The 23329-nt window shown below is 29.5% G+C and overlaps 2 protein-coding genes across 3 annotated transcripts in view; one reads left to right on the top strand and one right to left on the bottom strand.

The window, feature by feature from the left end:
• Window positions 1–2274: 2274 nt before the first annotated feature.
• On the top strand, window positions 2275–3591 carry LOC129987754 (uncharacterized). Its single transcript, XM_056095695.1, has one exon. It carries the CDS (start codon window positions 2275–2277, stop codon window positions 3589–3591), a length of 1317 nt encoding a protein of 438 aa, XP_055951670.1.
• A 7676-nt stretch (window positions 3592–11267) lies between these two features.
• Window positions 11268–23329, bottom strand: part of LOC129987888 (complement C3-like) — a 46337-nt gene continuing 34275 nt past the window's right edge. For both annotated transcript variants that reach the window (XM_056095869.1, XM_056095868.1), the window contains 4 exons: window positions 20096–20201; window positions 16877–16963; window positions 13029–13170; window positions 11268–11589 (listed from right to left, as the gene is read on the bottom strand). In XM_056095869.1, coding sequence (XP_055951844.1) covers window positions 11457–11589; window positions 13029–13170; window positions 16877–16963; window positions 20096–20201 — 468 coding nt within the window. In that variant the 3' untranslated portion in view covers window positions 11268–11456. The remainder of the gene's footprint in view (window positions 11590–13028; window positions 13171–16876; window positions 16964–20095; window positions 20202–23329) is intronic.

The raw sequence follows: 23329 nt of genomic DNA, 5'->3' as shown, positions 1-23329 counted from the left end.
TTTGCAATGAATATTAATTTTATGGCTTACTACGACAACATCATTTTCGCTACAATTATTTTCTACTTTTATTGCTGAAAATAAAAGAAAGATAAACTTGCTATCAAAAGTTTCAAAAGAAAATGTTGATAAATATATATAAAGCACAGTACTTCCTAAATGATGCGGAAATTGGTTATATTTTAATAATTATTGTATTTTATTATATATACACACACACATGTATCGTTATTTGTGTTATATAAAGCTGAGATCAGATTTGATTTTAACCTCAATTTATATTCCCCCTAGTTCAGATAATCCACTTTTCACTTTTGATATAGTAAACCTTTTACAAATCAGTTCTAACCAAATTATTTGTGGTGATTTTAACACCCATCATATCAGCTGGACACGAGGTAATACATTATATTCTTTTGCACAACAAACTGGTTTGGAAATTTTAGCTTCACTAAAAGTTCAACTAAAAACCATGTTAATAAAGATTTTTGCCCTATTAAAATTAAAAACCAAATTATCCCGAGGTCTAAAGAGTGTAAATACTTAGGCGTAATTTTAGACAATAAACTCACATGGAAACCCAACTTCATTTATATTAAAAATAAGTTTCGAGATCTAACTCGTAAATTTTATCCCCTAATTTCTCGAAACTCCAAAATGAATAGGGAAAACAAAATACTAATTTACACTGCCTATTTGCGTCCAGTTTTAAAGTACGCATGTCCGGTTTGGGGGTATGCTGCCAAGACTAATCTAAGAATTATTGAAATCCAACAAAACAATTTAATTAGAATATTTCGTAATTGTCATTGGTACCGAACACAAATATGTATAAAGCTCTCGACTATTCACCACTCAAGAAATTTATTAAAAACTGGCTACTATTAAATTTCGGAAGAATTTTGCCTTCTCAAGAAGTTTTTATATTTCCCCAGGAGTAAGTTATTTTCCTTCCTTATCCATTTTAATTTTTCTTCGAAAAGCTCCGAAAATGCAACATTTTAAGTTTACTCACCTGCATCAAACAAGTAACTACAACAAAATTGAAATTCAGCTTGCGAATATACTTTTTATGACATTTGCCTTTTCTCCTTTTCTTGGCCTCACCTTTGATATCATCTTTTTTTGCTTGGCTTGGATTGGATTTGTGATGTTTTCTTGGCACAAGAGCCACATTTGGTTTGGCTATGCTGCATCCAACTTTTTCTGGTAGCTATTCTTGTAATTTTTAAGCTTAATCAAATGAAAGCAAAAGACATGCGTCCTTTATATTTCAGAAATTGTTATTACAATATAATAAATTGTGTAAGCAATACAATAAATAAAAAATTAATATTTTCATTATTATATGTCGTTTTATTCTTGAATATTTGCTATGAGTTCACAAAAGACTTTTTCTGCCAAGTGGATATGCGTTACCGGTCACAAATTACCTTTTTTTTCCCCCTAAAATTCGTTGAAGCGTTCTGAAACAGTCTAGGTTTGGGTTTGGGGTTATAATAGGTACTGATACATTTGTTCATAGAATTATATCATGTGCTATCGTTTAGACCAAGAATTATGAGACATCTTGTACAGGCAACCTTTGTTCGGATTCAACATGGGGAACGAAAGTGTCTGAAAGTAACTTTAATGCTCATAGGGTCTATAAGAAGTATCTAAGGACATCTTAAAATAAACATGTTTTGTTCGCATTTTTATCAAATTGTTTCAATCTTTAAAATTAACTTCACTTTCATTCTCGAAGTGAATTACAAAAATGAGATTCAGAATTTATTTCACAGCAAAATCTACATCATATTTAGAGCTGTTTTGTTTTAAATTTCAGACGAATAAAACTTTCTATTCCTAACTTGGAAATTTCTACTTGCGCTAATGTGCAATCCCGCACTTTATATTACAGTAATAGCATTGCAATTAATTGTAATGAATTCAGGCATTTTTGAATCGTGCTTTCTTATATATAGAGAGAATAAGTAATGTTCCTTAAAATTAAAATGGATCTCTCATATAAAATGTTTCCCACGTTTGCAGAAAGTCATATTTAGTAGCGACAATGTCAAGAGTTCGATTTATTGTATTTGATGGCATTTATCAACTATTCGAGGAAGCGATTACTTTCGGATATATATTCAGTGCCAGTGAAGACATTTCATTCCATTGCCTTTGAAATTTTTCATTCAAAGAAAGAAGTTCTTTCAATGCTTAGATTTATCGAAGGGATTTATAGATAAACTTTTTCGTTTTTATATACATACTTTGAGAAGATTACTGATGGCTCGTTCTGGAACATATTTGCTGCATAGACTTGTTAAAAACGATGAGAATTTAGAGTTACTTCGTGATTGTCTTTCTAGAGGAATGGATCCAAACCGACTTCGACCGTATGGGTTTGGTCAGAAAGGAAATGTCGGACGTGGTGAAGCACCACTTCATATAGCGGCAGGAAGCAACGAAAGTAATCTTGAAGCTGTAAAAGAATTAATTAAAGCTGGCGCTGATGTAAATTTACGGGACTATGTTGGCAATACACCTCTACATAACGCAGCACTTTCTCAGAAGCGGGACCTTGTGGATTTTTTAATTCAATCCGGGGCTTCTCCAAATATTCGAAATTTTTATGGTCAAACTGCGCTACATTTCGCAGTCTATAATCATATGGATAATTTTACTGACGCACGGATAATCATAAAGTTACTACAACATGAAGGCATATTTGTGGACCAAAAGGATAATGAAGAAATTACTCCACTAATATTGGCAGTTCAAAAGAATCATCTAGAGGCAGTGGAGATATTACTGTATAAAGGAGCAGATCCTAACATCGCTAACACCTCATTAGAAACCCCTTTACACGTATCATTATCTAGTAGAAATCCAAATTATTTTATTGTGGTTCAACTTCTAATGAAAGGAGCTAAAATCTATAAAATGGATAAAAATGGACAAACTCCAATGGATGTTTTAATTAATCATGCTAGAAATAATCAGTCTCTTCGATTCGCAAAAAGCATTTTGAAAATAATTGTCTTCAGATATCAAATTCATGAAGACATAAAACGTAAAATTGAAATGGTACCACAACTAAAACAATGTCTGATCAAATGTTGTGAAGAAACTGAAGGAATGAAAAAATGTTTAATTGCTAAAAATTTGACACTCCATGAATTTGTTATAGATTGTTTTCAAGAAGATAGTTTTAGCAACCCGGTATTACAGATTTATAAACCTGTATTGGAGAGATTATTCCAAGGTTTTTATATTGAATATTTTTATGATATATTTGATCGCATTTCGGATTTGGATTTAAGAGAAATATTGGAAATAACTGTTCATTTGATCAAAGATAAAAAATATTCAAAGATGGGAGATTTTACTCATTTGTTATCGAAAATAAAAACTGATTTTATTGTTAAATTTTTATCTCGTTCGGAACTATTTTACTTAATTGTGGCAGTTTCTAATGTGAGAATTTTCGAGTCATTGCAGCTTTTACATGAACGTCATATGACGTGGCTTGAATATTTGAATAGAAAGCCTACAGTTGGCCAGTATTCCTGTAGTGACAACGATTCTATCGACTCAGCTTGAAATTTAGATGCTCCTTAACAAATGTTTGCTTTTAAATATGAACGGTTTCGGTTCGCAATTTATCCCATCAAATTATAGTTTTTAGGAGGCAGATTTTTATTATGAAATTCTTTTATTCTTCAATTTTAATTTTCTAACCGAGATGCAGTTTTGAAGCCTTTAATACTTTTTCAGTTGCACGTTTATCATTTACAGCTTCACTAAACAAAAGAAATCAATGCTTGTTGATACATCAGATGACCAAATACGACACCCAAATGACATTACTACTTTAGAGTTAAATGTTATGGCCTTCCATTCACTGCTTACAGCTTATTCTTTTCCGGAGGGTTGTTTGTACGTGAAACTAGATTTTTCAGAGAAAATAGTTCTAAATATTTTCATGGGAACCGTGATAAAAGAGTTAAAAAGCGAAAATGAACATAATAGACATGGAAAATATCTTTTGAAATGTAAAAAAAAAAGCAATTATCAAAAAAAAAAATGAAAGCATAGGCTTTAGAGGTAAATAAATATAAATTTAATATCTATATATCTTCTAATGTTTAAGATAAATGTGCTTGTTTGTACGGGTATTGGCATTCTACAAGCTACATTTGACTTAGTTATCAGATTCAGCACATATGTACCTTAGAGAGTAGCAACGTGCACTTTGGAATGAATTTTTAGAAATTTTATTTAGAATTTTAAATGAAAACTTAGTTGAATCTTGGCATTTTCCCATGATAATGCCTAATATTATTGCACAAAGATAAAGTTTGCATTGTTTCAAAATCTTAAAAAATTATTTTTAAAATGCTACAAATTTAATAGGAGTGTAAAACTATTATGAATTGTAATAATTTTTTTAAAAATATTTTTGAACCATTTACAAAAATAAATTAGATTGCTGCCTTGAAGCTTAAACCATTTTCATTGTTTCATTAAATATTGAATACCATAAATAAATTTCTTTCCATCTTGAAAGTTAAGAAGCTTCTGTTTAATACTTAATCTATAAGGCGAATAAAAAATGATTAACGCGAAATGCAGAAGATAGTTTATAAACATTTTACAAGACAATAAAAAAAAACACTCAGAAAGTTTTGTGAAGTTTCATCGTGAAGTTTAGAAGATAAATGGAAGATAATGAAGAAATAAATATATTTGCTGCAAAGTTTAAACAGAAATAGTTTGAATGCAAATATTTAATACAGGAAAGTTTTATAAGTAAATATTGCATAAATTTAAACAATAAACCCGTTTGAACAATAAGTAGAACAGAGCTTGCCTTCACTTTCACAATCAGGATCTGATTTCAGTTATGTTTTATATACTTCTCTGTTAAGAATTTTGGTCATTGATTTTGTAGAGACTATGCTATTATATATATATATATATATATATATATATATATATATATATATATATATATATATATATATATATATATATATATATATATATATGAAACAATCTTTTTTTTGTACATAACACTGCCGAATGGCGTTTTAATTCGTCACATAATGATTTGAAATTTTAATTGTGGAATTAAATAAATAAATATTTATTTAATGTTTTAATGTGTTTTTAAATTCTTAATATGCCTTAATCACTTTTAGCTAATTAACTCAACTCATCTATTAAAATAATTTATATATAATCAAAATTACTCCAGATCAGATACCTCTAAAATTTTTGTTGTAGTTATGTTCTAGTTAAAACTACGTTTCTGGATATAGAAAAAGATATTTTAGTTTTAATGTTAATATTTCTGTTGAATGGAATATTGATTAGCTTTTTGAGATATGCACTGATTACAGTAGGGAATTTCTAATTGTCCAAACAATATCTTATTGAATTTTTTAAAAATACTTTCCAGGAAAAAACTTTTTTTTGAAGAAAGATAGAATAAAGGTGAGAAATGATCTAAAATTGAATGTGACGGAAAAATGACATGATGATTTCTTTTCGTTTCTTCCAAGAAAATCTAGTAATATGAGTGCAGAAAGCATCCAAATATTGTGTTTTTTTCACACTTTATGAATTGGAAAAATTATAAGTTCCAAGTTCTTTTCTTCGTAGTAGGTACTGCAAAATGGACAAGTTTTTGGTTTGGAAAAGAATGTCAGAAAACTAATGATGTGTTTGAAATGTATATTTGTAGATTGTGGGGTTTCAAGATAGATAAACTATTGGTTAAAAAGATATATTGCCTTGAATGACTAACGAAAAAAATAATTGCATATAGGATTTTAAGATTAGTTTAGTTTAATTATATTAACGTCCCATTGTAAAGCAACACTAGGGCTATTTTGGGACGGACTTCGTAATTTTGAACCGCTGTCAGATGACGAGGACGACCCCTGAGCTGGCATCCCTCTCTCCACTCCACACCACACCACACCAGCGGGAGGGCGTTTGGCCCTGATGATAGGATTTTAAGGACTTTAACAGTTAAGGTTATGTTTTAGATTGAAATAGACCCTGGGGAAGTTTCACCTGCAGTAATATTTGAAAGGCCATTTAAGTATTTGAATGAACTTGAATGATTGGATCGAGAAAATTACCCCCCCCCCCCCATTTCTAAAGTTTATAATCTTGATAAAAATTTTCATTTATGGCAGTCAAGTCAAATTCGGCTTTTCCCTGGAGAAATACATAATTGCTATTAAGGCCAATCTTTCTTTAGCCGATTGAACTACTGTTTCCGGTAGAGCCCTAAACAGAGTGTAACAAAACATCTACTAGGATTTATTCAGAATAAAATGAAGTTATCGATAGCTTTAAGATTGGTTTCATTTTTTTAAATACGTCTGATGACCTATGTATTTAATTACAGCCATTACTCGGTTTGGTTTAGTATTATTAACCACTTAACTGCTTTGCACGTATGCCATACGTGCATCTATTTATCGATTTTGACAGTTTTAAGCAAAAAATAAACCCTTTATAATGATTATAATTCAACATTAAAATTACTTCGAATACATAGATATGTCAAGTATTCATTGGATTTCCATTTGATTCAAAATATGAAAATATTTCCAAAATAGAAGGTGTCATCTTATTAGATAGTAAAGAAAATTGTTAAGTGGTTAACGATCCATTTTGGAACAACACTAGAACAATTTTGGGAAGGACCTCGTAATTTTGAACCGAGGTCGGATGACGAGGATGACACCTGAGCTGGCACTTCCTTTCCAAGCTTCCACACCACATCAGCTTGGCCTCGACGGATTTGGCGTGCATTAGGCCCGCTTACAAGACGGTTCTTCAGTGGAATCGGGTTTCGGACTTGAAGCTCTCCGAGTCCAAGACCTTACCACCAAGCCAGAGTGGCCCCAACCATTACACGGAAATGCAGTTGAAAAAAGAAAAGAAAACACTTTAATCCTCTATTTCAAAATCCGCCACTTCTTGCTTAAAGAGATAATTTTTTTTCAGTCTTGCCGCTGGCCTAAACAGGTATAAAAAAATTGAGTAGTCCTTACGATCTTTCTTTGCTCAGAAGAGCATGTATGTTTGTAATAAAATTTATTCATAAGATCAGTAAAAAAGAAATGAGGTCAAGTAGATATAAGCTGAGAACAAGTCGTTTTAAAAACACTTGGATTATATGATAAATGTCAAGTTCCCTAGAGATTTTGTTAAAAATCTTGAAATTTATATAAAGAAAACCTTTTAATACAGTTAAATTTCGAATAAACATTTGGTAAAGTACTCTGGTTCTTTAAAGATCCTACAGGCACAGCGACGATAAATAGCTCAAAATATCAATGCAATCTATCGAATCATTGATAACCTTATAAAAGAAAAGAACAGAAGAAATATCTTGTGTACCGCGCAAACTAGGCAAATTAAACATATCACATAGAAAAGAAGAAGATACATCTTGAGAGTAAAATCCACTTTTCTTGTAAAACAAATACCGCAAAAAACTGGTTTGAATATGCTCAGTAATTTGAATTTTATTATGGAAGTTGGGATATTAAATTATGCTACAATATTACAGACAAGATCTAACACGAGAATAATATAAAACCTTCAGGGCAATTTCACTCGAAAATTCCCTAGTTTTACGTTTCAGAATTCTAAACCTTGAATACTATGGAATCAATATGTCGGGAAAAATTCAGCTAAGTATTAAAGAGGGCATTCAAAACTCGAAATGAATATGAGCGTAATAATGCTTACTGCTTACATTCGTTCATTTTAAAATATAATTTTATAAGGCTGAGCATTTATTGTATAACTAATAATGCATTTATCAGTGTTCAAACGTAGCTTGTTATCTGTGTACCATTTAAAAAGGGAAATAAACAAAGTATCACTTGTTTGTGACGAGTTTCAGAAACACGGCGAAGACTGCAAAGACCTTGTACGATTCACCACCTATTTTCAGTATTGTCGCAAACTTCGATCTGTCTAAGTGTCGTGTACCAAATACAAGTTGTGACAGGGATAGAACAGCTTGATGTTTAATGTTTCATCAGTGTGTAATGTTTTCTTAAGTGTACCACAGTGGAGATTTCAAAATGGGTGATAACCGAAAGAAGTTGTCGTGACTATGGAAGAGAAATTATGAGCTATACAGCGATTAGACTCTGGCGTATCAACAAAAATCGGCAACTGCTTCTGTGATTCACCGGGTCGAGTTCACATTCTATTTGACTTGAGAGAAATGGAAGGATTACAAGGAGAGGGCACGGGGTTGAAATCTGAGATCGATTTCTACCCCGTGCATAAAAATAAGTAGCATATTAATTAAAACTATCTGTAAATAGTTAACTAAATTTAAATAATTTCATTTTGCTTAAAAAAATGCACCTGCATTTATAATTTTTTTCTTTTAAAGTTTCAATTTTATTGTTATGTATTTCGATAATAAATATTTATTTTGGATGAAAAAAATTAAGAACATATTAATTAAGAATATTTGTAAATTTTTAATTGAATAAAAGTTATAAAAAAATAAAAAATATCTTAGCCAGGTTGGAACCCTGACCTTCCGCATACGAGACGGTTACCTAGATAACCATGCCATCTGGAAAATCGGGACGGGAGTCAAAATATCAGTATATAAGCTTTACCAAAAGTTTGAGGTCTATTTTCTGGAAATTGACTGGACATTGTTTTTTATTATCATCATGAATGGACATTCTAAATGTATACTATCATTATACTAAATCTCATCCCGATCTCAGATTTCAACCCCGTGCCCTCCCCTTGTTAGTACTCAATAAGAAGTGAGCAAATGCTCATTACAACAGTGAGTTTTAGTATAAAAACTTTGTCTTCCGGTATTGGTGGGCAAAGAAATAAGTTCAAAGAAATCCGGCCTATCTGGCAATTTTGTTATCGGCCTACCCTTCCTCCACATTATTCGGAAAACTCAGTTATGCCTTATCTTTTTCGGAATGGAACGAAATGTGCTATTCAACATGGATTCTTATGAAAAAAAAATTATTTCGTTTCGTGTTTCGCATTATGGGTAAGATTCGTGAACGAATTATTTCCGTTAAGCAAAGTTTCATTGTATATCTAATTTTTTTTTCAAAATTTAAGAAAATTAGAGAAAAAAACCCAACACAACAAATAAATTAACTTCATTATTAAGATAATTTTTTAAAATTTAAAATGACAAAAAAAAATTATTTAAATAATTCTGGAATTTGTCACAGAAAAACTTCATATATTTTTGATTGAAACGAAGCATATTGGTGCGAATTATTTCATCTCGAGGTGCTACAACTTGCCTTGTAGCCCACCCAAATACGTTTTCTCTTTTATTAGCAGTAGATATCAATAGCACTTCAATTTTCAGGTGAATGAAGAACCTTTAAATAGTGTTCACTTATGGTCATCGAATATGAAAAAATGCCTTCACATTTATTATTTTAAAAGAACAAATAAAGTAATTAAATAAAAACAAAATATTATAAATAATATTTTGTTTTTATTTAATTACTTTATTTGTATTTTTGTTTCTTTGTATATGTATTCATACAGTAAAGATTAATACTGAACATAGATGGCGCAGTATGCGCTAACCCATATGTATGTTTGGAATGTGGGGGAAGCGCACTTAAGCTTTTTTTGTAAACACTTCTCCCTGAGAGTTGGTGTGTAACTGGTGCAAGTAGGCACCGCTCGCTCTTTTGTTAGCGGCAAAAAGAAGTATTCGTTCGCTCTTTGTTAGCGGCAATTTCTACTTTAATTGTATATAGTATTATGTGTTACCTTATATGTGTGAAGTCATCGTCCATGTGTTGTTATATGTGTGTGTGTGCAAAATAAATAAGAAAAGAGACAAGAAGGCATCTTTCCTTGGCTTAAATACACACAACCAGCTACATAAAATTTTCTAAGTAATAGATAGAAATTAAAATCTCTACGAAATGAATGAGTTAAATGACTTTGTATGAACTTATTTGTCATCATCCTTAGAAGCACACAAATAATGTGAAATATTGTATGACATGGGTCAGTATTCACATTATTGTATAATATTGCGAAATATTGATTAATATCATATAAGATCGTACAGTATTGTGTAACAGGCTGTGGTACCTGGGATTAGCATTTAATATTTTATTTTTAGCTATGATATTATTAATAATCAAGGAGATACTTTTTATAGGCTTTGTAAGAATGATACTTTTGCTTATATGCATAATGACGTATTATCTATACTACTATTATAAATGTGAAAGTTTGGATGGATGGATGTTAGTCAATCACGGCGGAACAGAATTGGATGAAATTTAGCTGAGAGATAGATTATAGTCTGGAATAGGACATAGGCTACTATTTATTCCGTTTAATTGAGTGGTTAATTGTTTATTAATTAAAAACTAACTTTCCAGCCAAAAATCGCCAAATGAGTAAAGCTTCAGGGTTTTTTTCCCCCACGCCAATGAGATTAGGCTTAACATGATTTTGACTATTATTTCAAACAATTCTGTTTATTTTCTTAGTGTTTGATACATTTAAAAGTAAACATTGTTAATGAATCGATATTTCGGATTCATTCTGAAGTACTTTTGAATTAAAATAAAACAGAATAAAGGAAATTAAAAATTTATAATCTATATTGCGTTACCCCCAACAGGCGTAGAAAATTCACGCATTTGTGTTGCCCCAATTGGCGTCGAAAATTCACGCATGCGCAGGAGTAACAAAAGATAAAGCCATTGATGCTAAAAATTCCAATCTATCTCCACGCGTACGAAGTCGCTGGTAAAAGCTAGTGCTAAATAAGCATTTGATGTGAGACGATTTTAAAACATGGGTGTTTCTATTTTCGTAAAAGATCACAAAATCCATGCCTGAAGTCGAGATAGTTGAAGCAAAAATAAAATGTATTTAAAATTTCTCGATAATTTTAATATTTTTAGAAGTTTTACTCATTTTTTTTTTCATAATAAGTCATAAGAATTATTAACTAAACAGAAATATACTTTTCGAAGTTAAGAATAAAAAACCGGAACAACAAGAATGATTCATTTTATATAAATACGCAAATATGGCATGTTCATTTAATAAAATAAGTGAACATGCTATATTTGCTGATAATAAAATAATACCACTGATAAGAAAAATATTTTATTATCAGTGGTTTTGCGATAGAAAAAAATATCATGCTTTTTAATCGTAAACCTTTTAAACCAAGAATTTTTAATAAGTCAATGCCATTCATGAAAATAGAAAATTTATTTTTAAATGAAGGAAAGAAAAATACATAGAAAGAATTGAGTGCTATTCATGATAAAATTTTAGAATTTCATGTAGTTGAATTCTAATAAATTTAGCTTTAAAGTCTTTTATAAAACACGATGAAACATCTTATCATTTCCAAACATCAGGTGAAAGTTTGTTTAAACTTATTCCAAACAACTCTCCTTTTTCAAATGCCGTACGAGAGAATCCAAGGCGCGTTGTAAATATCTATTATTTGCCTCTTTGATAGAAGTCCATGGATGAATAATCGATGATTGGTCTAACAAATATCTGCGCCTATGAAAAAACAAAGCATTATTTTATGAAAAGTTTGGGTATTGCCAAATACATATATACATAAAAAAAGAAAACCGAAATCCGATTTTTATGTCTGAAACACCGTAACATGTTTATATTATCATGATAAGAAACATCATTTATCTATTTTCTGTACAATTATAATAATAATTTTTATTGCTCATAAAGTAAGCTAAAGAATTTATAAAGATTATCTATATACATGTAAAACACCAGCACATGTGGTAGAGAAATAAATCTTATTAAATATTATCTAATGGCAAAAGGTAAATGTAAATGAATCATTCTATGACCGTTTCAAGCTGTTTTATTGAAAGTTTTTGCAGCTGCATGTAATTCAATGCAAAATATGTGTTGGGATGAGTCCCCTTCCTAACCCCAAATGCCCTTCCCGTTGTTTTGAAAGTTGTGCAGAAAAGATTTCTGGTTTTTGCTTGGCAGTCAAGAAAAGTAGACGCTCACGTGAGTGTGAGCGATGAGTAGCTCGCGAGGAAAAGCAGAGCAAATTTATGCTAACTATCACGCGAAAACCCAGCGAGTTTCTTGTGAAATTAATAATTTATGAAAAAAATAATTTTACTGTCTTAAAGAAATATTCGTAACCGTGATATGGAATTCTTATCGGAAATTGCACAAAAATAAGGTGTGGCCCGATGTGAATAAATGGATGACTAGCCAAGAAAACTGTTTCCTGATTTTCTTGCATAGAATCGTCAATTTTTTGCAAACAAGAGTACAGGGTATGTTGTTACGAACAGTGCAGAAATACTTCGTTAGGGAGATGTCCCCTATATTCGACAATATTATTAGAAATATTTCTGGACAGGCCTTAGTAAAAATTCAATTGACTTAGGTAGGAAGGAGGTGTAGAAGAAATGAAGAAATAGGTGTTAAACAAAATTTAATCGAGCTGGAAAATAGGCTTAGCCATTACAAGTTTGATAATCGCTATGGCTTACTTAGATATGCTTATGTATTCCACATAATAATTCCACCTTTTCTAAAAATATTCATTCCATATTGATATTCAACAGCCTGAAAAGTCTATAATTTGAGCGAATAAGCTGGTTGTCAAAGGTGACTAGTTCTTATTATCATGCTTCTAGTAAACATTCTAAAAAATATTTATTAAAAGGGCAAAATATTCTTCTATGAAAAATCTAGAACTCATAACTAAATTCATAAAATTATTAGATGTAATTAGAAACGTTCTACGCAAATGAAATCGCCATCATAGTTATAATATACTTCAAGTTTTAAGTGATGTTTTGCAATTCTGTAATTTAATTGATGTTTAGTAATTGTTTTTTAAGATATTCATTGGTATTTTGTATGCAATTGATGTCTTTTTAATATGTAGTTTCTGAAATATTATAAAAAAACTGAAAATATGTTGTTTACATTAATTTTGTACTTACTGTAATTGGCCACGATCTCTTGTATAACTTTCTTCGTCTTTTCCCATGATCAAATACGTCTTATTTTTCAACATGGGCACGCATTTGTCTCGAATAAAAAGTTGCCTTGTTTCGAATTGGAGCTGTTGATTTTTTTCTATGCCTGCAAATACAAAAAAAGATAATTGTTTTTTAGAATACTTTGTAATCCCAATAAAAAAGATACATTATTACGAATCTATGATATTTGTATATCTATGATATATTGTTCCGAATTGGCCTCGTAGTCAGAAAGATGGTATTACCTATATTATAATGAATATTAAAAGCATGAAGGGTCAATGACTCTCGACCTTAGCCACAAACTAGGTGACAGAAATGGAAGTGCTAGAAAATACAAGAGTTATGGTAATATCTTTATTAATGTCTAGATTCGCAGATTCTTCTATCCTATACACTGTCATAGAGATTATGAAAACATGAGATCGAAAAAGTTAGTTAGCCTAATTAATTCTCCTTTTGCATGTCATCAAGGAGGGAACTCTCTAGTTGTAATTGAAGCGTTACTATCTAATAGTCTTATTAGAGATTTGATACCTAAAAATGCTGTTTTAGTGTACGTTAATGCAGTGCCTTCCTACCTGTTTTTCGTATTTCCTTGTAACTAAAGTATAGTTATCCGTTATTGAGTTTGACGGATTACCCACCGTACGCCCACCGAATGGGTTTTCCGATGAGTGTTTGTTCGATGTAGGAATTTCATTGGAACAAATACTGTGCTATTCCATGTAAAAAAGCCAGTTAGTAAACAAATCAAATAATACACTATTAGAAAAGTTTTAAAATTTTCGAATTAAGGAGATAAAAATATTTAGAATTAACTTTAAAAAAAATTGAAATATAAAGCTTACGCACTGAAGTAGAGCTAAAAATAGTTGCCTAATTCAAAATTACTGTAAGTAGAACTCAACTTTTTACAATTTTGTTGATAATAATGAAAACGATTCAAAATTTTATGCATTTATAATTAAGTATCACTGTATTGTTAAAAAGAATAAGATATTCTAAATTTATATTTTCTCGGATATGCTGTCGAGAAATCTAACAAGTTCGATAACGAATAAGGATTCTTTATTCCGCAAAGAAACATGAAAACGGAGCCTAAGAATGCACGAAAACAGTTCTGGCAGAAATCAATACCACAGACGTGGACAAAAGATCTTTAAATAGACAAAAAATCAAGCAAGCAACTGGAGATATCTCTCTTGCGATCAGCCTCCAAAATCAAAGACAGAATTCATTCAACTCACTCACCTCTATCTCTTCGAGCTTATACCACCTCTCCGAGAGGGCATAGAATCATTTAGTAGAAACGACGGATCTCGAGACTTAATAGAGCTAGTGCTATGATTCTTGAATGTTCTAGAACCTTTATTTTTGTTTCCAAATTTATTGTTAAGGTCGGGAATCACTGACTTGGTATCCTTATACTTTTTACTAGAATATCTGTAAAATCCTTTTTTATTTTAAGGTTAATTGCACCAGAAAGTAATCTTCGATTTTTAACAATGAATACCACTGAATTTGATATAAATTCTACACCTTTTTTTTATATGTTTGATTGTTTTGTAACAAATGGTTTTGGTTAACTTGCTTTTTCAATCGAAATATTTTTTTCTTGGCAATTAACTATTTAAAATTGCATTTTCGTTATTTAATAAAGCTGAAAATAAGAATTTTATAGAAACTACGGATTTCACACTATACAGATTTCGAAGTAATATTATTCAATTATATTCGTAAATGGAGCTTTTATATTGTAATTACATTGTACATTACATTGTAATTACATCTTTTACATCGTAATATATGAATATATTTCACATTGTGATAAATAGTGATTGAATATATATAATAATTATTAATAAAACAAATTATTGACTATCCAGCTTTGGTGACCATTTGGTTAGCAAAAATTATTGGTTTTGCTTAAATTAATTAATTTAATTCAATTAAATTCCTTACGATATTTTGCTCTATCAAGGTAATTTTAGGCATCAAAGTAAACGAACATTGAAGCCATATTATTTGAATAAACTTGCAATTGTTTTTTTATGCACATTAATATTCCTATGGCATTAAAAGGGTAATTGTTAGGGTAATCAATCTTCTAATTGCACATTGTCTTACACGGAACTAGAATTTCACTTTCTCCCTCTGCTCATTAACTGCTCAGATAATAAAAAAAATCTTTCTTTTTTAGCTTTAAAAAAAAGGTAGAAAATCATGCAATTAACTATTTGATGAAATAATGAAAACGATTTAATTTCATTGTAACAATGAAAATATTGTTGAAAACTGTGCTTAAAGTATTTTTTAAAAAATATAAAATCTCATGAAAAAAAATTATTGCTTTTTTGAGTTATTGCGTTTATGTGCTTCTGAAACAGATGGTCGACCCCTTGGTGAATTTCGCTCAAAATTTGACAGGTGTCTATGATATAGATGGTAAATCTGTATGCCAAATTTCATCTATCTAGCTTTCTCCGTTATGTTGTTATGTGATAATTTATATTCGAATAGTCAGACTTTCTCTTTTGCTTGAAGTGTGATAGAAATCTACAAATCATATCTCAAATTTAATCTGTCTAGTTCTGAGCTAGCTTTGCCACACACAGACAGACAGACATTTTCTAAACATGTGTCTTTCGAATTCAGAGAAAACTCAGAGATTCGTCAAAATCTTGAGTTCGAATTTTTTGATAAATGCAATACCTGTAAGACTTGTATAAGACATGTACGAGATAGTAAAAACAGTGATTTTGCGTCCATTTTGTAGTAATTTAATTTTTTTTGTTTAAAATTGAAACACTAAAAATTATGTGATGCATTAATAGTGGTATTTATGCCACCAGTTGGAAAGCTCCAAGACCAAACTGCCAGAATCGTGAAGGTTTTGATAAAACCTTTACATGAAATATTAAAATAGTGAAATTAATTAATTAATTTTAATCTGCCAACTCTGTAGTTAATGCGAAAGAAACAATGGAAAATTTTTGAGTGAAAAAGTATCCAATAACTTTAAACGAACAATACTTATATATATATAATATAGTATTTCGGAAACAACGATTTGGATCAAATTTTATATTTAGATAAGATTTTGCTTTTTAAGTTTTATTTATAGAGACACTTTTCTGAAAAAAACGAGGCTTTAGATACATTTTTTTAAAAAAAATCAACTATTAGAATAAGTATATTCAACTTCCACTTCGAAATGTGGGCAGTGCAGTACAGTGGTCAGAACAATACAAATGATGTGTGTGTTTCCGGTCCACGATTCTAGTCACGCTTTTTGCTTTAATTTGTACTTATGTATTTATATTTAATATTTTTGCCTGTTAAATTTATTTATATAGGTGTCTTTCCTGAAAAACGTGATTTTGTACACAGAAAAATCCTTTTTTTTTATGTAGACTATTAGTTTTTTTTAAAATCTGCTCTCATGGTAACAATGTCACATAGCGCCATTTCGTAAAATTTTGTGGTACTTGCATTGCGTTCAGATCCGATTTCATTATGGTAAATCTGAGCGTAAGTTCAAAATATAAGTAATGATAGATACTGTAAAATTGTATTATTGATTGTTTCGAATAACATGTTAAACTAAGTGCATCCATGATTCTTTTTTTAAAAAAACCAGATCAGATGTAGGTAAGATTGGAAAATATTCATATATAATTAGTATGTGATTCGTATCTAAACATTTTCACGCACAAAAATAAATAAATAAATAAAAAACTACCGAATAAAGTTTGGTTTTCCATATATTGAATAATAAAGAAGAAGGGAAAAAAAAAAAACTTTACCTTCTTGAATAACTTCGTCGATTTCAAAAGTAATATTGAAAAGTCCATTTTCTTGATTTATTTCCTTTACCACTTGCCCTTTCCATACTACAAAAAAATTTTAATTATACATGATAAAAAAATTTTTTTTGTCATAACCTTAATTTTACCAAAAGCTCTCAGGGAGAAAGTATGATAAAATAATAAAATTGCTTTGATTTAACGCATACATTACAATAATAAAAAAGTATTGGTGCAAATTATGTTCAAAATTAATTTTTGAAAAATTATTAAATTAAAAAAACATAAAACTGAGGTCACTAAAAAAATAATTTTTCAATTTTTGCATGTTACAAGATGATACTAATCCATAATTATAATTTCAAATTATTTTAAAAATTAAAAGCATTTATCAAAAATTAAATTAAAAATTGAATTAAAATTTTAAAAATCATTCTCATGTTTCGTTTAATACTCAAGAAGTAATAACAATCAAAATTTAGTCGCTCTAGAGCCATAAACTATAGTACCGAGCATTTTAAACAATTCTTGCAACACACCTTTTGTAAAAAATATACTGTCATCGAAGCATAAATCACTAGAAAATTTCATCACCAACTGTTTTAGGTGACTATTTAGTTCACTAGAATAAAAGATTGTTAAAATTTTTAATTAAATAATTTCTGTTACTTATTATTATTGGTTTCTTCAGTAAAATATTTTTAAAATTCGAATTTGGATATCTATATTATTCCTACTATTTTAGAAGCTAACACTGTTTTGTCCATTGTATTATGCATTCTCTCAACATTTTCAATTCAAAACTTTATATATCCAATTATATCACAGAAAAGAGCAGTAGTGTTTAAAAACGGGAGCACTTTCAAATTTTTTTTCATTGTTTGCTTCTGAAGTTAAACCCTAATTGTAAGCACAGCAAAATCTCAAATATTTTATTCGAAGTATACTTTATACTGAAACCTACTCGACACGGAAAAATAAGAAAAATTTTCATATCTTTATAAACACAGAATGGAAAAGAAAAAAGACCTAGAATGAAATATCAGTTGTAGTAATGAAAACGCTCCGAGTTTCACCTGCAGCACTGAAATATAATATGGTAAAATATCCCTGCAATATTTTATTAATTGATTAAAATTAGAAAAAATTACAAGGCATAAAATTGCTATAATTGGAAATAATTTTTTTTGAATTTTAAGATAAAGCAGAGATTTTTCTACATTGTAATATTTGTAGAATTTAAGGTGAATAAAAAAGCTCCAAAATTTCATGCAAGTTTTAATTAATTAAAATTGTTATCAAAACTAAAAATATCACATTTTCACCTTCAAAACTGTATCTGTACCAATTTTCGTAGGTCTTACTCAAGACGTCTGGCCTGTAAAGCGTAAACACACACGCACATAAATACATATAATCTTAATTATTTATAGGGATTAGTAGAAATAAAGATTTAACAACCACTTAAAGAAGAACCACTTTAACTGTTTGTGCAGATTGACATTCCATTAAACTTTAACATTAACCCATTAGCTGCTACGATCCCCATTTGGGTATATTGGAATTTTATGTACATCACTTTGTGCCAAAAATATATTTAGAAAACAAAACAAAAATATGGTATATGGTATTATGACAAAAATATGGTATATTCTTTTTCTCTTATCACATGTCTTATTGTGTGTGTTTCCTTTTCCTTTTTATATGATTGATTTGCTCAAAGAATAATTTACATTCGGAAGTTTTAATTGCATTGAAAGTCAGAGAAAGAAGAATTTACAAGAGGAAAACAATTTTTATATTTGAAACCAGCACTCCAAGTATAGTCAAAATCAGTTAAAAGATTTCAGAGATGGAAACTCACCATTTTTTTATCGGCTTCCGTTTATAATCGAACTTTATATAACCTTTATAACCGTTTTATAACCTTTTTTTTATAACCGAAGGGCCACATAAAGAGAATCATTACTTTTTCCAGGAATAATTTTTCTTCTTCTTAACTTGGGAAATAGTTAACTTGATTTGAAACAGTAGAATTAGGAAAATAATCAGTGGATTGGCCTTCCAAAAACTTTCTTGCATTCTCTCTGATAAGGAAGTTATGATCTTCCACATAAAATTGTGGACTATGGGCAAAAGCATGACTTCACGAGAGTTTAGATTTTTATTTTTCCACAAACGAGATGTGTACACTTCAATATAGTAAAGAAAACCAGTACTAGGTTATAAGCAGCATGACATTGAAGAACAATAACAATAAAACATCGATCTTTGGCGTAAGTTTAATGCAGGATCTGAAGCAATTAGAATGGTCTCCCCTCAACTTTCTCGCACACTTTCCCCTCTCCCTGCATAGAATTGTGGACTTTGATGAATAAGATCGCAAATGTGTTGCGTGCATTGGAGGAAAATAGTTACAACATGTAGTTCTCTGGTTTTGAATCCAGCATTTTTATTGAATCAACTTGGCAAATATATATTTTGGATGCCTTTTTATGACCGATTGGAAACAAAATCAGACATAGAATTATAGTTGTAGTCAGAAGATAACAAACCAAATTTCATTCATTTAAGTCATCGCGTTTTTCAGCTAACATTCGTGCGAAACTACAGATCAGCAGATTTGCTCAAACACTTTGACAGACTACAGCAACACTTGATAGGATTTGGCTCAAAATTTAATGTCTACAGTTTAAATGCATCCTATTTTATTATCTAACCCTTTTCGTTTAATAGGTATCGTTTTAGATTGAATTCTAATAGTCAGACAGATAAACGTCTTCTCACTAGATTTCGTTCAAAATGAGATAGAAATGAATAAATGTGGTTTTAAATTCATGTACCAAATTTTATCTTCCTAGCACAATAAGTCTTTGAATGATCATATTCGTAGACAACCATAATGCCAAATTGATTTTTCTCGAGCTTAAGGAAGTCTGAACTGTCAAAATTCGTTAAAATCTCGAATTCTTTGGAGAATGCAATATTTCCGCAATGCTTCGTATACGAGAAATTAAAATAAAGGACAGAAATTAAGAGAGACAATAGAAATCTACCATTTACCACATGTTTTCCCGGAGGCCATAAATGTCGAGTTATGGCTGCATTATCAGCTTAAACAATGGTTTTGTTTAAAATACTTGATTATTCATCCTTTCTACAGGATATTGAACTTCACTATCAAGTAACGTAAGTGAATGTAAGGATTAGAAAACTTACCATGATTATAATGATCGTAAACTTTTATTGAACTTCTCAAAGTTTCTCCTACTATATAATCTCTCACAACATAGAAATCGAAACAGTAGGGCTCATTGTTGGGAACCTATTAGAGAGTTCATTTGGAAAAAGTTGAATGCTCGAAGTAGTATGCATAATTCAAATTCATTTATATAAGTATTCAGAAATGCACGTGAACTGCATTCAATAGATTTTCAGAATCTAGCTCATGAGTTTTCTACTTTTTTAAAAAAGTTATCGAAAATATATGAATAAAAGTAAGAATTTTCATCAAAAAATTATATATGCCATTTAATTATCAATCAGCAATAAAATGGAATAATTTATATGCATTTGTATCAAAATTTTGATGCAATGTTTTAATCAAGTTGGTTTTTACGCACCTGGCATTTTTTTTTTCTTAACTAGCCGCCTTTGGCGACCATTCGGTTCGGAAGTATTAATGCTCACTAAAATGTTCAATTAATATTTTATGTAACTTGTTCTCGTAATAGGTTTTTCAGAAAAATATTTTTAAGCTTCAAATTTTGATAATCGCATTATTTATTTATACTATTGTGTAATCCTTAAGCCGTTCTGTTCATTGTATTACGCGTTTCTCTCCAATTTTCTATAATACTCGTAAAATGTAATTCTAAATTAAAGTGGAAATAATGAAACTACAATTAATGTAAAGACATATTTTAATGAATACAAGCATGTCTTTAAAAAAATACGAGAATTGAAAGCAGAATCGTTGGGCATTGAAATCTTATGCGCACTACAGAATAATTTTCAGAATTTATAATATCTGAAAGAATTATTCAATAAAAATTTCACGGATTCAATGAAAAATTCAGTTTTTAATTTTATTTTTAAAAGTATATAAACGTTGTCAATAATAATATTTAATTTCTTTTTTGGTTTATAAATATATTTCAAAAAATTAAGAAGTTAAATTTTAAGTCTTTTGGTCCTAAAGAATCTTATTCTGCAAAATATTCTTGACTCTCCAACTTTTAAACAAATAAATAAATGTTTCTATTATCTGCATTCAAATCAGACCTATTTATTAAGTTTTGAATATTAGAACAATCAACATTTTCATAATCTAGGCCAATCACTCTTGAGAAACTCTGGGTGATGATTGGCTTTTTTGAGATGGTCTATGAAATTATTAATAATCATCTATTTTTATAGAATAGTAATATTCAAATTTTCATAACTCGGTCAGCTTTAGTGATTAATTTAGTTGATTGGAGTGCAACTCTTTTATTTAAAATATTAGCGTCTTAAGAATATTTTGTTAACAAAATGGTTGTTAAATGTGACTCACAGGGCACAGGATATATGTAAAAATTTAAAATTCGTTATTCATCAGCATTTATTGACGCCATTTACATAAAATATTATTATTTATTTCATTTTGACCATTTTCTTAGCAGATGCATGCCGATCTCTAAAGATTTTCAAATTAGCTGTTAGGCTCCAATTAGATATCTTGTACACATTAAACCATATTTGCCTTAAATAAAACTGTTTTATTGAATTAGTAACATAAGCATTGTGAAGGTTGGTTGGTTGGTTGGTTTGTGCGGTTTATTGGCGCAAGAGCCATATTTGGCCATGCTGCGCCAAGCAAATGGTAAGAAAAGGCCGACAATAAAACCAAACATTCAAACATTAAGATATAAAAGCGAAAGAGATCAGCATGAAAATGCAGGAAATTAATGTACAATTATGTTAATGATTTCAATAAAATGCTGATGTGATGAAAGTGTTAAAATGAAGCAAAGTAAAAGGTGAAACATGAACAAAAGTCAAAATCACTAAATACAAGAATAAAAGCCAATGGTTTTTAAAAACTTGAAAATATTTGGGTGGTGTGTTTCACCCACCAGGTCCTGTAATTTAACAGAAGACGAGTAGAAAAGATTATGTCGATGAACATTAAAATTGGGACATTCGAATAAGCATTGTGAAATATCATAGATAACCTTTCCTTGCATTTACTTTTCAAAAAATATCATGTTTCATTTAATTTCATACAGACATGTGCTGAAAATTATGTTTTTATATATTTAATATGGAATGATGGTTAACTTATTTTTTAATTTGAGCTTTTGTCATAATAATTGTAACGCATTGATAAAAATTAATTTTTCCCCATTTAAGTGCAACGTACTCGTGTAGTTTAAATTTTATCCTTATTTTGTACGAAATAAATCGTTAAAAAATAGTTAAATTAATTTTTTAAAAATTCATTAAAATATAATTTTAATTTGTTTGTTAAAACATTAGTATAATTGAAAAGATAATTTTTTGAATTTCAATATGATGCAAAAACCAATTTTGTGTTGTAATACTTTGGAAAATTATAGCGGAAAAGCACTAAACTGTCGCTTAATTTTTAATTATTTAAAATTCTAATTAAAAATTCAAAAAAATCGTTTGAGGTGCACATTTCCAGCCTCCAAAGTATACTTTGAGATCAAAATAATTACAGTCATTTTGATCGGATTTGTAATATTTGTGAAGTGGGTAAACATCTTGGCCGAGATTGTTAAATAGGTTGTTCTAAGGAAAAGAATAAGGGGAAGGAATTGAAATTTTTATCTCCTTATAATTTTTAAACTACTGAATACAGAAATACTGATTAAATTAAGAATTAACAATAATTATTAAATCTTATCTTATTAAAATAACCAACTTTAGTGTCAAAACATTTTTGATATTGAAAACCCCGAGAAGTTAAAAGTTGATATTCTTTTCCGTTAGAGAAGAACACTGCGATGTACTTTTAAGTTTTGTTTTTCATATTTCACTGAATTTACGGTAGTTTTAAAAAAGTAGAATACTGGTTTTGAGATTCTATTATTCAATATTCGATTATATATGAGAATCAAACTTGGAAAGGGAAAAAAAATCCGCCTTTCGATTAGCCAATAGGGTATTCTTTATTATGCCTTTAATATTAAATAGCGAGGTAGGCATTTTGGTGAAATCATTCAAGTATAAGGAATTTTCATCATAATATAAAAGCATTGTTGTATAATTCATTTAAAACTAATTTTGAAAGATTTATCAACATTTTTTTCAAATGTAAGAAAATAAATCTTGCGACACGAAAAAGTTAAAACTTTGAAATTTATTTTTATAAAAACAAATCTTGGACAATAACATACCACCATGTTATTGAGAGAAAAGTTAAGTTTCGATTCATTTTTAATTAAT

Source organism: Argiope bruennichi, chromosome 10 (genome assembly GCF_947563725.1).
Source record: "Argiope bruennichi chromosome 10, qqArgBrue1.1, whole genome shotgun sequence".
NCBI lineage: Eukaryota > Metazoa > Arthropoda > Arachnida > Araneae > Araneidae > Argiope > Argiope bruennichi.
Note: the sequence above shows the minus strand (reverse complement) of the source record. Positions and strands in the feature narration are given on the sequence as shown.

What these genes read in the sequence shown, in the direction of transcription:
- LOC129987754 (XM_056095695.1), top strand. Translation starts at nt 2,275, where the DNA reads ATGGCTCGTTCTGGAACATATTTGCTGCATAGACTTGTTAAAAACGAT.